Source organism: Neofelis nebulosa, chromosome 4 (genome assembly GCF_028018385.1).
Source record: "Neofelis nebulosa isolate mNeoNeb1 chromosome 4, mNeoNeb1.pri, whole genome shotgun sequence".
In the NCBI taxonomy this organism is placed as follows: Eukaryota; Metazoa; Chordata; class Mammalia; order Carnivora; family Felidae; genus Neofelis; species Neofelis nebulosa.
The window spans coordinates 166,453,064-166,468,048 of record NC_080785.1 but is presented as its reverse complement, the minus strand read 5'-3'; the positions used below and the strand labels follow the sequence as shown (position 1 = coordinate 166,468,048).

At 55.0% G+C, this 14,985-nt stretch overlaps 1 protein-coding gene across 5 annotated transcripts in view; it reads left to right on the top strand.

Moving 5' to 3' along the window:
• UHRF1 (ubiquitin like with PHD and ring finger domains 1) overlaps window positions 1–14,985 on the top strand; it is a 38,724-nt gene that overhangs the window by 7,235 nt on the left and 16,504 nt on the right. For all 5 annotated transcript variants that reach the window (XM_058728356.1, XM_058728359.1, XM_058728355.1 and 2 more), the window contains 3 exons: window positions 4,860–5,123; window positions 5,868–6,028; window positions 9,186–9,401. In XM_058728356.1, the coding sequence (XP_058584339.1) occupies window positions 4,860–5,123; window positions 5,868–6,028; window positions 9,186–9,401 (641 nt within the window). The remainder of the gene's footprint in view (window positions 1–4,859; window positions 5,124–5,867; window positions 6,029–9,185; window positions 9,402–14,985) is intronic.

The window sequence follows — 14,985 nt, the reverse complement described above, 5'->3', positions numbered from 1 at the left end:
GGTGCGCAAACTGTGTGGTCTCAGGAGTCCCTTGGACCCTGTTGAAGACCCCACAGAGCTACTGGTGATGAGGAGGGGTCGTGCGTGGCCTTGAGGTGCTCACCTGCTGTCCTTGCTCTCCCCGCTGAACCGGGGAGCCCTGTCCCCTCTGCCGCATCTGGGCTCTGGCTTCACGTGTTTTCTTCTCTCCCATCTCTGTCCGTGTGTCCTGTCCGCATGTCGGGTTGCTGCAGAGCCTGGAGGCCAAGCAGGGCAGGTGAGGGGCCAGGGCTGCGCCCCCGGGAAGGGCTGCAGAGCAGTTTCCTGCTTCCTCCCTCTCCCAGCTCACCCACAGGCCCTGTCAGTGCTCCCTTCCCTCCTCCAGCTGTCTGTGAGTGCTCCCTTCCCTCCTCCAGCTGTGGGTCCCTCCCTCCTGGTGTGAGGCTCAAGGCCCACGGTAAGCCCCTCCTGGCATCTGTCGCCCCCACGTCTCGCTGAAATGGCTGCTCCGAGCAGACTGAAGAGCCACATCTTGTCAAGCCCTGGGGCGTGTATTTCCTGGCCTCTCGTGCCTCTGGGCAGCACCCTGCACCCTGAAGAGTAGCCCTCGAGCTTGTCACGAGGGGGCAGAGAGTGGGCAGCAGTGGTAGCCGTGGCAAGTTTTTAATCCCGGTTTCCAACGGGAACCAGCGTGTTTAGATGTCAAATCGTGTACGTGTTTATTTCGCCCTCGCACGGCATGCGTGGCCGAAAATTCCAAATGTCCAGGAGGCATACTTGGACTGAAAAAGAAAGACAGGGGGGCCTGGGTGGCTTGGCTGGGTGTCCGAGTCTTGTTGGCTTAGGTCCTGCTCTCACGGTTGTGGGATCGAGCCCCAAGTTAGGCTCTGTGCTGTCAGTGTGGAGCCTGCTTGAGATTCTCTCTCTCTCCCTCTCAGCCTCTTTGTCCTGCTTGCTTTTGCTCTCTGTCCCTCCAAAAAAAGAGAGACAGACAGACAGACAGACCTAAATACTGTGGGTACTTTTGCCTAGACCTGAATTGTCACTTATGGAGTTATCGGCCCCAAACCACGTATACATGTTCCAGAATAGGCAGTTCGAGGGATTTTTCAGTGCAGAGTTTGGTTCTACGAGATGTTAACTTCAAGTTTAATTTTAACGGATCACCTGTCGTTCGGCTTTTGTACTTTTTATTCATGCCATTAGCCTCCGCTGGAACTTTAGGATCCCCCTTTTTTTTTCTTTTTTTAAGATTTTATTTTTAAGTAATCTCTATATCCAGCGTGGGGCTCAAACTCACAACCCTGAGATCAAGAGTCGCACGCTCCACCCACTGAGCTGGCCAGAGGCTCTGGAATTTTAGGATCTTGAAAACGAATCCAAACGTGGAATGTTCCAGCACCTGATGCCGAACACGTTGCCATGAGGCAGGCCTGGGCCCAGCCTCTCTGCCCCATGGTTCCTGAACAGCACGTTTGTGCACAGCTTTGGGCAGGCAAGGTAGAGAGAGAGGGGCACACAACACATACCTTCTCTTACAGCAAATAATTGTGCAAGCTTCCTGCGGACTGCGGGGGCCCTGCTGGAAGGTTCCAGAAGTGGCCTCAGGAAGCAGCCAGACCGACTTGTGAATTATGCGCTTTGCCACCTCCCGCCCGCAGCCTGAATGCCCCTTTCCCTGTCCTATTTGTGCCTCTGTCTGTGTCCTTGCTCCTGCACGGTCAGGGCTTCCTGACCCCTTGTGGACCCTAGGGGCCCGGTTGTGCTCTCCCTGGTTCCAGCTCTCTCCCACCGGCTCTCCCTTGTCCAGAGCCCAGCATGAGGCTTGATGTCATGGCTGTGAGGACATGACCTGGATCTTAGGTTCCCTGCACCATTAAAAGGAAGGTTCAGAGATTTCTAGTACACCCCGCCTCCCACGTACACCCCCCCCCCCCCCCCCAGCTGTTGGCATCCCCGCTAGGGTGGCTTGGCTGTTACGTTCAACGCACGGGTGACGTTAGGGTTCTTTCCTGGCGTGCGTTCTGCGGGTTTGGACACGTGTGGCGATACGTACCCGCCACTGTGGATCAGAGGGGCCTCGCTGCCCTGAAACTGAACTTGGTGCCACGCCTGCTCAGTCCCTTCTCCCCCAGCCCCTGCTGTCTCCGTGGCTTTGCCTTTTCCACAATGTCCCAGAGCTGGAATCATACAGTACCCGCCTTTCTTGGACTCCTTTTCTCCCTAAAAAAAACCCCACAAATAATTAAATGACAGCTTTTTTGAGATGTGATTCACATACCACACCGTTCACCCCCTAAAGTGCACAGTCTGGTGCTTTTGACTCTATTCACAGCATGGTGCATCCATCACCACAGTCAAGGTTAGAACATTCCATCACCCCAGACAGAAGCCCCATCCTTGGGGCGCCTGGGTGGCTCCGTTGGTTAGGCATTCGACTTCCGCTCAGGTCATGATCTCACGGTTTGTGGGTTCGAGCCCCGCGTCGGGCTCTGTGCTGATAGTTCAGAGCCTGGAGCCTGCTTCGGATTCTGTCTCCCTCTCTCTGCCCCTCCCCCCGTCATTCTCGTTCTTTCTCTCAAAAATAAAAAACCTCCAAAAAAAAAAAAAAAGAAGCCCCATCCCTACTAGCTGTCACTCCCTCCCCCCTCCCCTGGCACCCAGGAGTCCCCTTCCTGTCCTTGGAGGAGCCTGTTCTGGACTCACACCCCGTGTGGACTCTTGTGTCTGGTTCCCTCTCTGAGCATCAGGTGTTCAGGGTCTGTCCGCGGGGCAGCGGGTGTGGGCGCCTCGCTCCTGCTCAGGCCGAGTGACGTGTTCGTGCGCAGCAGACGCGTTGTGTGTATCCCCCCCCCCCCCCCCCCCCCCCGGTTGATGGACGCTGGGTTGTTTCCGCCCTTAGGCTGCTGTGAGCCTGGCTGCTGTGCATATGGGTGTGCAGGTTGACCAGTCTGGTCTCTTCCTTCCCATCTGTGTCCCCTCTACCCATTGTCCTGTGCTGGCCCTGTGATGGAGGGCCGGCATCATGTCTCCCTGACCCTGGCCTTCCCGTGGCACGTGGGCAGGGCTGGGCACATCGGAGGCTGCCAGGTGAACAGGTGGGGGGAGGGGGGAGCGGGGTCGCGGAATTCCCTGTGGCCGTAGGCAAGCGTTAATGTGTTCAGGTGCATTCTTCCGGGGGAGCGGGGTGATCATTCGTCAGATTCTCTGGCCTGTGACCAGTAAAGAAAAGACTAGCAGCCAGTGCAGCAGAGGCTTTGGACCCTGAGCCGCGCTTTGGTGTGAAACATTGCCCGCCGCCTGGCCTTGGAACCACCACTTCCGGTATATCGGGAAGGAAGGAAAGTTGATTCGTATCTGCTGTCCTTTCTCTTCTTCTTCTTTAGGACACTGCCTCTGAACCAGCGAGTTCTGCCCTCAGGGGACGGTGGGCGGTGTCTAGGGACGTCTGTGGTTGGCAGGGAGCGTGCGGGGTTGGGACTGCCGCTCCCCCGTGGTGCCCAGGAGGGTCCTGCAGGGAACAGTCTGGCCCCATGTGCAGAAACCTGCCTTGGGGCATCGGGATAAACCTAGATGCACCGAGGGTCCTTGCTGGGAGCTGGTGGAGCGCCCCGGGACAGTTTCTAGCAAAAGACAACTCCTTGGCCTTTTGAGCCACCGGGATGCGGCTCAGAAGGTAAAACTCCTTCACGCGCCCTCCCAGGACGCGCCCAGGGTGGCCCACGGGAGTTGGCTGGCAGGGAGGGTTTGCTAGCAGGGACTCCGGTGGGCAGAGGGGCCGAGCGAGAGCCAGAGCCTCCAAAGGGACTGGTGACTGTTGGGTGTGTGCATCGGTGCATCTAGGACGGGGGGACACGGGGGCTGGGTCGCTCCCTGTTGTGGGGGCCTCCCCGGCCCCGCCCGCTCATGCTGGGAGCACCCCGGTTGTGACGACCGAAACGATCCCAGGTCTCGTCGAGTGTCCCCTGGGGACAGGATCACCCTGAGCGAGACCCCCTTGGTTAGGGGGTTCCATTCACCCCCAGGAGTCTCTGCGTTCTGTAACGTCCTGACCTTCTGATGTCCTGGGACGCTGCACACATTTAAATACACACGCCGAGTGGAGGGAGAGAGGGGGTGACTCGCAGACACCGGGGCTCACCCTGCTTTGGACCGTGTGACCCTGCGGGGAGTGGCTGTGCTGCCCAGTGTGGGCAGGGACTGCGCTCCCATTTTTTTCCCCTAAGTAAGTAGCGCGGAGTTTCTCTGCCTTCACACCATAGACATTTTTGAGCCAGGGAACCTCACCCAGCGTTCCCTGGAGGGCAGAATCGCCCTCCGTTTAGAACCGGTGATAAAGGTAACGCGTTTTTATTGTGATAAAAGTTACGAAAGACAGAATATTAAGAAAACCTCCCCGGGGCTCCTGGGTGGCTCAGGCGGTTAACCGTCCGACTCGTGATTTCAGCTCAGGTCGTGATCTCACGGTTCGTGAGTTCGAGCCCCGCGTTGGGCTCTGCGCTGATGGTCCAGAGCCTGCTTGGGAGTCTCTCTCCCCTCTCCCTGCCTCTCTCCAGCTCCCTCTCTCATAATAAATAAACGTTCAGAAAGAAAGAAAGAAAGAAAACCTCTCCTGACATGGGAGGTCATGCTGTGTGTTCACAGAACGTTTGCCGTATGACACAGGGAATATCTTTGGAGGCGTAAGGGCCCCGAGGAAAGGGGTGACAGCGTGCACCCCCCGGGAGTTGATAGGTCGTGTCGTCCCGTAATCTCAGCCAGATCCTGGCCTCCACGAGGGCAGGTGTGGTACTGTGCTCGTGGCGGAGTCCTGCCTGGCACCCGGAGGGCGAGGGCAGGTGTCTGGCGGGCCAGTGACCTTGGCCTCGGTGTCTCTGCAGATGGAGGACGGCCACACTCTCTTCGACTATGACGTCCGCCTGAACGACACCATCCAGCTCCTGGTCCGCCAAAGCCTGGTGCTCCCCCCCAGCAGCAGCAAGGAGAAGGACTCTGAACTGTCAGATACCGATTCTGGCTGCTGCCTGGGCCAGAGCGAGTCGGACAAGTCCTCCAACAGCGGCGAGGCGGCCTCGGAGGCAGACGGGAAGGCGGGCTTAGCGGATGAAGACGCGTGGGACGAGACGGAGCTGGGTCTGTACAAGGTGGGTCTCGCGCAGAAGGTTTGGGGCTGAGTGTGCTCCCCGCCCCCCGCCCGGCCAGTCTCTCCGCCCCCAGGCCGCCGGGCTGCCTGCCCCCCTGCCCCTCCATCGTCCCTGGCTTCCCAGGTGCCCACTTGCGGTCCCAGGAGGGCGGGCAGGCTGCTCATTCCCTGGGCGGGGCCCCCGGTCCTGCTGTGAAAATCACCAGTGGGTGGGCTCCTGGAGCATCCCTGTGGGAACAGAATATTCCAGCATTCCCTTGTGATCCTGCGTGGTGAGTGTCATGTCCGGGTTGTGCGGGGGTCTTCTGTGCCCTTCCCGGGGGCCGCGAAACCCCTGAATTCGCTGCCACCCTTGAGGTCAGCCAGCGTCACATAAAGATCTGGGTTCCCAGCTTATCTCGAGAGACGGGCGTTCTGGCCTCCCCGGGGCTGCAAAGCAGAGGCAATTCTGCCCCCAGGGGACACTTGGCAACACCTGGGGACGTCTGTGGTTGTCCCCGCTCCGGGTGCTCCTGACATCGACGGGCGGGGGGCCGGGGATGCTGCTCAGTCCCCGACAGCACCTGGGACTCCCCCGCCCGGAGGGCGACCGGGCCCCAATGTCGGCGGTGCCGCAGCCAAGGAATCCTGTTGTGGGCACTTGGGTCTGATCCCGGTCCCGAAGTCCCGGGTGCCCGAGAGCCCGCGGCGTCTGTGGTCAGCGTTGCCGATCGGACCAGTGTCCTCGGTTTCTCGCCCCTGGCAGGTCAACGAGTATGTGGATGCTCGGGACACGAACATGGGGGCGTGGTTCGAGGCACAGGTTGTCAGGGTGACCAGGAAGGTACCTTCCCAAGACGAGCCCTGCAGCTCTACCTCCGGTGTGACGCCCGAAGACGACATCATTTACCACGTCAAATATGACGAGTGAGTGGCACCGAGGGTGGCTGGGCCGGGGCGTTGGCTCCGTGTACGTGGGGCCTGGAGGTTGGCACCGCCCACGCCAGCAAACCACACAGGAGGCCACCCCTCGAGGAGCCACGTCTCAGGGACCCACAGCCAGGCGGACCCCCTCCTCCTCGGGTCATCTAGTTGGAGAGGTGCCCCGCCCACCCCGCTTCCTGTTTTATTCCGTTCATGCCTTGTGTCGCCACTGCATGAACCGGCTCCCGAGTCTCTCGTCTGTCCCTCACTGGAGTGCACAAGTACTTAGTGAGCGCTTACTGTGTGCGAGGCACGGGGAGTCCCCGTCTGTCACGGAGAGGACCTCGGATGTGCTCCTCGGGTGTCTTGAGTGGCCGTCACAAGACCGCACAGGCTGGACGGCTACATGTCACAGTTCTGGAGGCTGCAGATCCCAGATCACGGGGCTGGCAGGGTCTTCCTGGCTTTTGGATGGCCGTCTTCCGACTGTGTCCTCAGGCGGCCGGTCCTTTGTGGGGCCAAGAGAGAGCCCTGGTGTCTCCTTCTCGAAGGACTCCAGTCCCGTCAGACTAGAGCTTCACCTTTATGACCTCTCTTAACGCTGCTCCCCTCACTGGAGACCCCATCTCCACGTGCAGTCACATCCGGGCTTAGGGCTCCGACCTGGGGACTTTGGGGGACACGTCTCCTTCAGTAACAGAGGGCGTGCGTACCTCCCCAGGGAGTTTACATTCCGGGGGGGGGGTGTAGGGGCCCCATCGGCTTCCCTGCCGGTTTCTGGCACATCCTCCCTTCACTCTGCAAAATTCACTGGAAGAGTTGGATGAAGGAGTCCGTCCCTGCAGGACCTGCGGCCTCTCGGAGGGGGTTACACACTGCGGCCTTCGGGCCGCGTCCCCAGCCCTATGCCACCCGGATTTGTGAAGAAAGCTTTATCAGAGCACATCAACGCCCGTTTGTTTATATATTGCCTGTGGCTGTTTTGCTTGTATAGAGTTGGGTAGTTATAAACCTTAGAATATTCACTGTCTGACCCTCGGGGAAAGTTCGGCAACCCTCGTTCTCGAACATTTGCTGGAGAAAATGGGGCACGAGGCGCTGCGGGCAGTCGTGATAGATCTAGGGATTCCCCTTCAGCCGAGGTGTAACCTCGTTGTTGGTAGAATGTTTCCTTCAGCCCAATTACTTGATGCCTTATTCGAGGCTGCTAGAATATTCTTGCACGTTTGGAATAATGAATTCCTATTGTAACGAGGTAAGCCCGTCTCCATAAACCGCTCCCGGTAGAGGCACGGGGAGGCAGGCAGCAGTGTTTTGCCTCCACAGATGTCCTCTGCAGTAAGCCCTGGGGCGGGGGGTGCTGCCCCAACAAAGAACGTGGCACACTGCTGAGTGGCTTCTAGTCACAGAAGTTGGTGCTGTCCCCGCCCTGGGCTCCAGAAGTCCACGATCAAAACCACGGGGCCGGCCGGGCTGTGCTCCCTCCGGAGGCTCTAGGGAAGGATCCCTCTTGGCTTCTTAGAGCTTCTGGTGGCGGCTGGCAGTCCTTGGCCTGTGTCCGCGTCCCTCCAGTCTTTGGCTCTGTCTTCACGCGTCACTCTCCCGTCTGTCAAATTTCCTCTTCTTGTTGTTTTGTTTTTTTCTTTTTTTTACTGTTTATTTATTTTTGAGAGAAAGAGACAGACAGAATGCGAGCGGGGCAGGGGCAGAGAGAGAGGGAGACGCAGAATCCGAAACAGGCTCCAGGCTGAGAGCTGTCAGCACAGAGCCTGACGCGGGGGTCGAGCCCACGAACGTGAGATCGTGACCTGAGCGGAAGTCGGACGCTTAACCGACGGAGCCACCCAGGTGCCCCTGTTTTTACCTTTTTAATGTTTTATTTAATTTTGAGAGAGACAGGGAGACAGAGCGTGAGCAGGGGAGGGGCAGACAGAGAGACAGAGAGAGACAGGGAGAGAGAGGGAGACACAAAATCCCAGGCAGGCTCTAGGCTCTGAGCTGTCAGCACAGAGCTTGACACGGGGTTCGAACTCAAAAGTCACAAGATCAGGACCTGAGCCCAAGTTGGTTGCTTAACTGACTGAGCCATCCGGGTGCCCTCCCCCACCTTTTTTAAATGTTTGTTTATTTTTGAGAGAGAGAGAAAAACAGGAGCAGGGAGAGAGGGAGACACAGAATCCAAACGAGGCTCTGGGCTCCTAGCTGCCAGCACAGAGCCCGACGCGGGGCTCGAACCCACAAACCGTGAGATCGTGACCTGAGCCGAAGTCGCACGCTTACCTGACTGAGCCACCCAGGCGCCCTATTTTTTTTTTTTTTTTAATTTTAAATGTTTATTTTTGAGGAGATGGGGGAAGTTGGGCAGAGAGAGAGGGAGACACAGGATTGGAAGCAGGCTCCAGGCTCAGAGCTGTCAGCACAGAGCCCGACGTAGGGGTCAAACCCACGAACGTGAGATCATGACCTGAACCAAAGTTGGTCGCTTAACTGAGCCACCCAGGAGCCCCGTGTTGTATTTCCTCTTCTTTTTTTTTTTTTTTAAATTTTTTTTTTTTTAACGTTTTTATTTATTTTTGAGACAGAGAGAGACAGAGCATGAATGGGGGAGGGTCAGAGAGAGGGAGACACAGAATCTGAAACAGGCTCCAGGCTCTGAGCTGTCAGCCCAGAGCCCGATGCGGGGCTTGAACTCACAGACCGTGAGATCATGACCTGAGCCGAAGTCGGACGCTTAACCGACTGAGCCACCCAGGTGCCCCTGTATTTCCTCTTCTTAATAAGGACACTGGTCATTGCATTTAGGCTCCCCCCCCCCCCCCCACAGTGTTGACCTCCTCTTAACTTGATGACATCTGCAGAGACCCTATTTCCAAGTGAGCTCTCCTTCCCAGGTACCAGGGATTAGTACTCCCAACATATCTTTTTGGGGGACACACAGTTGAACCCACAGCACCTTCTGTAATCGGGGTATGTCTTCTCTGGCTGTGTATTTTCCATACCTGCCAAAGAGATTGTTGGGGAGGGGACTTCACAGGCCACCGTGATCAACGTGACCCAAACGCACGCTGGCGCAGCCTTTTCTGCGTCGGCTTCTGTCTCCTGCCCGGGGAGTGAAGTCGGGTGTTCCCCCCGGCATCTGAGCATGGGGTTTTCCTCCTAGCTACCCGGAGAATGGAGTGGTCCAGATGAGCCCCCGCGACGTGCGGGCCCGTGCCCGAACCATTCTGCAGTGGCAGGAGATAGAGGTCGGCCAGGTGGTCATGCTCAACTATAACCCCGACAACCCCAAGGAGCGTGGCTTCTGGTACGATGCGGAAATCCTGCGCAAGCGTGAGACGCGGACGGCACGGGAGCTGTATGCCAACGTCAGGCTCGGGTGAGTGAGACGCCGGGCCCTGCGGCTGTCCGGCCGGCGCCGTCTGGAGGAGGCCCTCGGCCTCTGCCACACGCTCACTCGGGGGACCGTCTCCGAGCCCCGGGCCCCGACAGTGGAGATTTCAAGTTGCCTTTCTCTCTTTTTTGTGCTGTTTTGCGTTTGGTGAATAGTCATAATCTCAAATGGGTCAAAATCCGGACAGTACCGAAGGAATATTCTCCCTTCTCTTTCCCTTGGTCACCCGCTTGTCCTTTCTGGAGGCCTGTCTTCCTGTGACCTGCCAGGGATATTCTGCGCATAAGCAGGCATAGACACGCACAGAAGCAAAGCACACGTAGGGATGTACTCCACATCAGGGCTTGGCAAACTGTAGTCCGCAGACCAGATCCGGCCCTCTGCCTGTTTTGGCAAATAAAGTTTTTTTTTTTTAAATTTTTTTTTTTTTTTAACGTTTATTTATTTTTGAGACAGAGAGAGATAGAGCATGAACGGGGGAGGGGCAGAGAGAGAGGGAGACACAGAATCGGAAGCAGGCTCCAGGCTCTGAGCCGTCAGCCCAAAGCCCGACGCGGGGCTCGAACTCACGGACCGCGAGACCGTGACCTGAGCTGAAGTCGGACGCTTCACCGACTGCGCCACCCAGGCGCCCCATTGGCAAATAAAGTTTTATTGGCACACAGCCACGCCCATCTCTTCAACGGTTATCTGTGGCTGCTTTGGTGTCACAAGGGCAGAGTTGATTAGTTGGGAAAGAGAGTGTGTGGCCTGCAAAGCCAAAAATAGTTACCGTCTGGCCCTTTGCAGGAAGTGTGTGCCAAGCCCTACTCTACCTTGCCTCTGTGTGTGTGTGTGTGTGTGTGTGTGTGTGTGTGTGTGTGTGTATGTGAGAGAGAGAGAGAGAGAGAGAGAGAAAATACATATAACAGAAAACTTACTATGTTAAGCCTTCCCAAGCACACAGCTCAGGGGCATCAAACATACTTACACTGTTGTGTAGCTACTCCCACCATCTGTCTCCAGAACTTTCCATCTCCCCAAATTGAGACTCTGTCCCCATGAAACACTGACTGTCTGCCCCCTGCCCCACCCCTGGGTCCCACCATCTACTCTTTGTCTCTGTGGACGGGACTCTTCTCGGGACCTCCAGTGAGTGGGGTCACATAGGACGTGTCCTTCTGTGTCTGGCTTCTGTCACTGCGCACAGTGTCCTCCGGGTCCATCCACGTTGTAGCAGGTGTCAGGATTTCCTTCTTGTGGTTGAATAATATTCCATCATATGTATTATGTATACGTACACAAGTATTTGGGTAACAGTGTCCTAAGCACAGGTACAACAAGTGCAAAGGTCCTGGGGCAGGGCCATCCCTGGCGCATTTGTAGTCTGAGGAGAAAGCCAGTGGGGTGGACTGGAGGGAAAGAAGGTGGGAGGAACCAAGACTGTGGGAGCCTCCAAGCATCATGGAGACGTACGGATCTGGTGTTCATTGTCTGTCGCGGCCAGCCATTGGAGCGTTTAAGCCCAGGAGCCACACGCTTTGGCCTACAGTTAAGAATCCTAGCTCTGGTGGCCCAGAGGGGAATGGACTGTAGGGGGCAGTGTGGGAGCAGGGACACCAGGGCAGAGGCTGATGCTGGCATTTAGGAGCAAGGTCCTGGGGCTCAGGCCAGGCTGCAGCTATGTCATTGCTAACAAAGAACCAGTGTGTTATTTCATTGCTGGTCTCTATTTTCTTGTTTCCTTTTTTTTAATGTTTGTTTTTGAGAGAGAAAGAGGGAGAGGGAGCATGAGCAGGGGAGGGGCAGAGAGAGAGGCAGACACAGAATCAGAAGCAGGTTCTAGGCTCTGAGCTGTGAGCACAGAGCCCGACGTGGGGCTTGAACCCACCCCAGATCATGACCTGAGCCGAAGTCGGGTGCCCCTGTGTTTTCTTGTTTTCAATGTCATTGATTTCTGCTTTCATCTTTTTTTTTTTTATTTTTTTTTTATTTTTTTTTTATTTTTTTTTAAATTTTTTTTTCAACGTTTTTTATTTATTTTTGGGACAGAGAGAGACAGAGCATGAACGGGGGAGGGGCAGAGAGAGAGGGAGACAGAATCGGAAATAGGCTCCAGGCTCCGAGCCATCAGCCCAGAGCCTGACGTGGGGCTCGAACTCACGGACCGCGAGATCGTGACCTGGCTGAAGTCGGACGCTTAACCGACTGCGCCACCCAGGCGCCCCTGCTTTCATCTTTTAAATTTGCTCCCTTCTTGTTTCTTTGGGTTCTCTTCCTTTTCTAGTTTCTTGAGGTAGCAACTTACAGTATTGATTTGAGCCGTTTTCTTTCCTAACATCAGCACTCAGTGCTATACGTTTCCCTCTGAGCACTGCCTTAACTGCTTTCCACATATTTTGCTATGTTGTATTTTTTCTTTTTCTTCACCGTTCAATTTTTTTTTTTTTTTTCCTTTGAGACTCCCTCTTTGGCTCCTGGCTTCTTTAGAAGTATTGAGTTTCATTCCCAGGTATTCAGAGACTTTTGAGCTGTCCTTCTGTTGCTGATTTCTAACTGGACTTTATTGTGGTCAGAGAACATATTCTGTGTGATTTCACTTCCAAATATGTTGAGGTTTGTTTTATGGCCCCTGCTAGGGAGGGTCTAACTTGGTGAATATTCTGGGGTTCCTTAAAAAAAAGTATATTCTGTTGGTGGGCAGAATGTCCTGCTTGACTCTGTGAGAGTCTGTTCTCTGCTGGTGCTCACTACTGATCCTTGCTGCTTGTCTGTCTGGTTCTCCGTCAGGTGCCCCGTGCGGCCCTGCGGCCAGAAGGCCCGAAGGCCTGCTCTCGCTGTGGGGCGCGTCTGCCTCTCTTGCACAGTTGGGAGGCTCTTGTCTGGTGCACACACCTTTAGGGCAGTTCCGTCCTCCTGGTCAAAGATCTTTCCGTTGTGTTAGTTTTCCTGGCTCCGCGGGGAGGGTATGATATACCAGCTTGGCTTTTCCAAGTTATCATTTGCATGCTGTGTCCTTTTCTTCCCTTTGACTTTCCAACCGATGTGGTTGAATTGGAAGCGACGTTCCCATACACAGAATACAACTGGGTTGTTTTTTAATCCACTTTGCCATCTTGCCTCTTAATTGGCACGTTTAGACCGTTCACGCTTCCGGTAATCATGCTGTGCTGGGACTTTGTTCCCCCTTTGTTTCCTCCGTTGCCCGTGGGTCACTTAAAACGTGTTACAGGATTCTGTGCAGATTTGCGTGTGGTCTCCCGAGTGTATCGCTGTGCATGGTTTTCCTAGTGGTTTCTCTGGATTTCATTGTAAACACGTGACATACTGGTGGTCACTTTTGCCACTTGGGGTGAAGAGTAGAAACCTGTCTTCGTTTCTGTCCCTTCATAGTCCTGGAGAAGCGGACGGTGTCAGGATCTGTGTTTCAGTCCTGCCTTATGGCCTTGAGGACGTGCACGGAGGCTAATCTGTCATATGTGCCCACACTTGTGCCCTTTCTGTTTTTCTCTCCTCCTTGTGCTCCTCAGATGCCTTCCTGTATAATTTTCTACCTGTCGAGGAACTTCCTTCGCCTTCCTGCAAGGGCGTGTCCACTAGCAATGGATTCTTGTCACTTTCCTTCCTCTGACAATGCCACTGCCCCCAGCGTAGTGAGGTAACGCCCAGGCATTGAGCCGTCGCATCCATGCGTCTCTTGCGGGTTATTTCCGTAAGGTGACTCTTCCTAAGAAACTTAGTTGTAATAGTATCATCACAACGCAAAGAAGAATCACAATTTTTTTTCACTTTTTAACTGATTCACGTTAAGTGGCCTCTATGCCTAATGCGGGGCTCGAGCCCACGACCCCAAGATCGAGGGTCACATGCTCCACCGCCTGAGCCAGCCCGGCGCCCCGGTCCTAATTTCTTAGTAACGTGTTCCGTTGTTGGTTCGTCTTCCAATTATCTCACTTTTTTTTCCTCAGCCATCCGTTTGGTCGGGATCTGTGTAACATGCATGGGCTTCAGTTAGGTTCCCATATATCGTTCAAGCTGCTGTTCCCTTTCAGTCTCCGGTCCTTTGCTGTCCCCCTTTCCTGACCGGGCTCTCTGTTGCAGAAGCCGGGTTGTTTGTGCCAAAGCATCCCCGCAGCGGGGTTTTGCCTTGCGCACCTCCCAGCACCGCCTCCTACGCGCCTTTTCCCCCGGGCTTCCTGTGAACTGGTGGGGCGACCTGGGCCTATGTGGCCCAGGGCTGTGGCTGTGGCCACTCGTGCTGTCGAGCACCAAAACGTGGCCAGCACGAGCTGAGACGTGCCGGGAGTGTGAGACACACACCGGGCGTCAGGACTTTGTGCTGGAAAAGAACACCAAGTAGCTTGTTAACAGTGCCGTAACGGTCCTCACGGGTTGAAATGATATTCTGTGTACGTTGGGTTACATGGAACGCATTCCCATCAATTCCGTTGCTTTTAAAAAAAATTTTTTTTTTATTTTTAAAAAAAATTTTTTTTCAACGTTTTTTATTTATTTTTGGGACAGAGAGAGACAGAGCATGAACGGGGGAGGGGCAGAGAGAGAGGGAGACACAGAATCGGAAACAGGCTCCAGGCTCCGAGCCATCGGCCCAGAGCCTGACGCGGGGCTCGAACTCACGGACCGCGAGATCGTGACCTGGCTGAAGTCGGACGCTTAACCGACTGCGCCACCCAGGCGCCCCTAAAAATTTTTTTTTTTTAACATTTATTCGTTTTTTGGGAGACAGAGACAGTACGAGCAGGGGAAGGACAGAGAGAGAGGGAGACACAGAATCCGAAGCAGCTCCAGGCTCCGATGTGTCAGCACAGAGCCTGACGTGGGGCTCGAACCCACAGATAGAGAGATCATGCTCTGAACCAAAGTCAGATGCTCAACCGACTGAGCCACCCAGGCGCCCCTTGCTTTTTTTTTCGTTTTTAATGTTTATTTATTTTTGAGAGAGAGACAGAGCATGAGCGGGGGAGGGGCAGAGAGAGGGAGACAGAATCCAAAGCAGACTCCAGCTCTGAGCTGTCAGCATGGAGCCCAATGTGGGGCTTGAACTCCTGCACCACGAGATCATGACCTGAGCCGAAGTTGGACGCTCAACCAACTGAGCCACCAAGATGCCCCCAGTTCATTGTTGTTGTTGTTGTTGTTTAAAGCTTATATATTTATTATTTTGAGAGAAAGAGTGCAAGTGGGGGAGGGGCAGAGAGAGAGGGAGAGAGAGAATCCCAAGCAGGCTCTGTACTCTCAGCACAGAGCTGGATGCAGGGCTTGAACTCATGAACCACAGGCTGCTGACCTGAGCCAAAGTCAGATGCTTAACCAAGTGAGCTACCCAGGCACCCCGAGTTCCATCCGTTTTTACTTTTCCGGAATGGTTGTTAGCAAACGTAGAATTCCACAGGTGGCCCATGTTGGTGACCACATTCGGTTGCCGTTGGGGACGTTGTTGATGGAGTTGTTGGATTGATGCCTGGAGGTCATTGTTTTCTTTTAAATGTCTGTTTCATTTTGAGCTTGGAGCCTGATGTTTGATCTCAAAAACACCGTGAGATTATGACATGAGCTGGAATCAAGACTG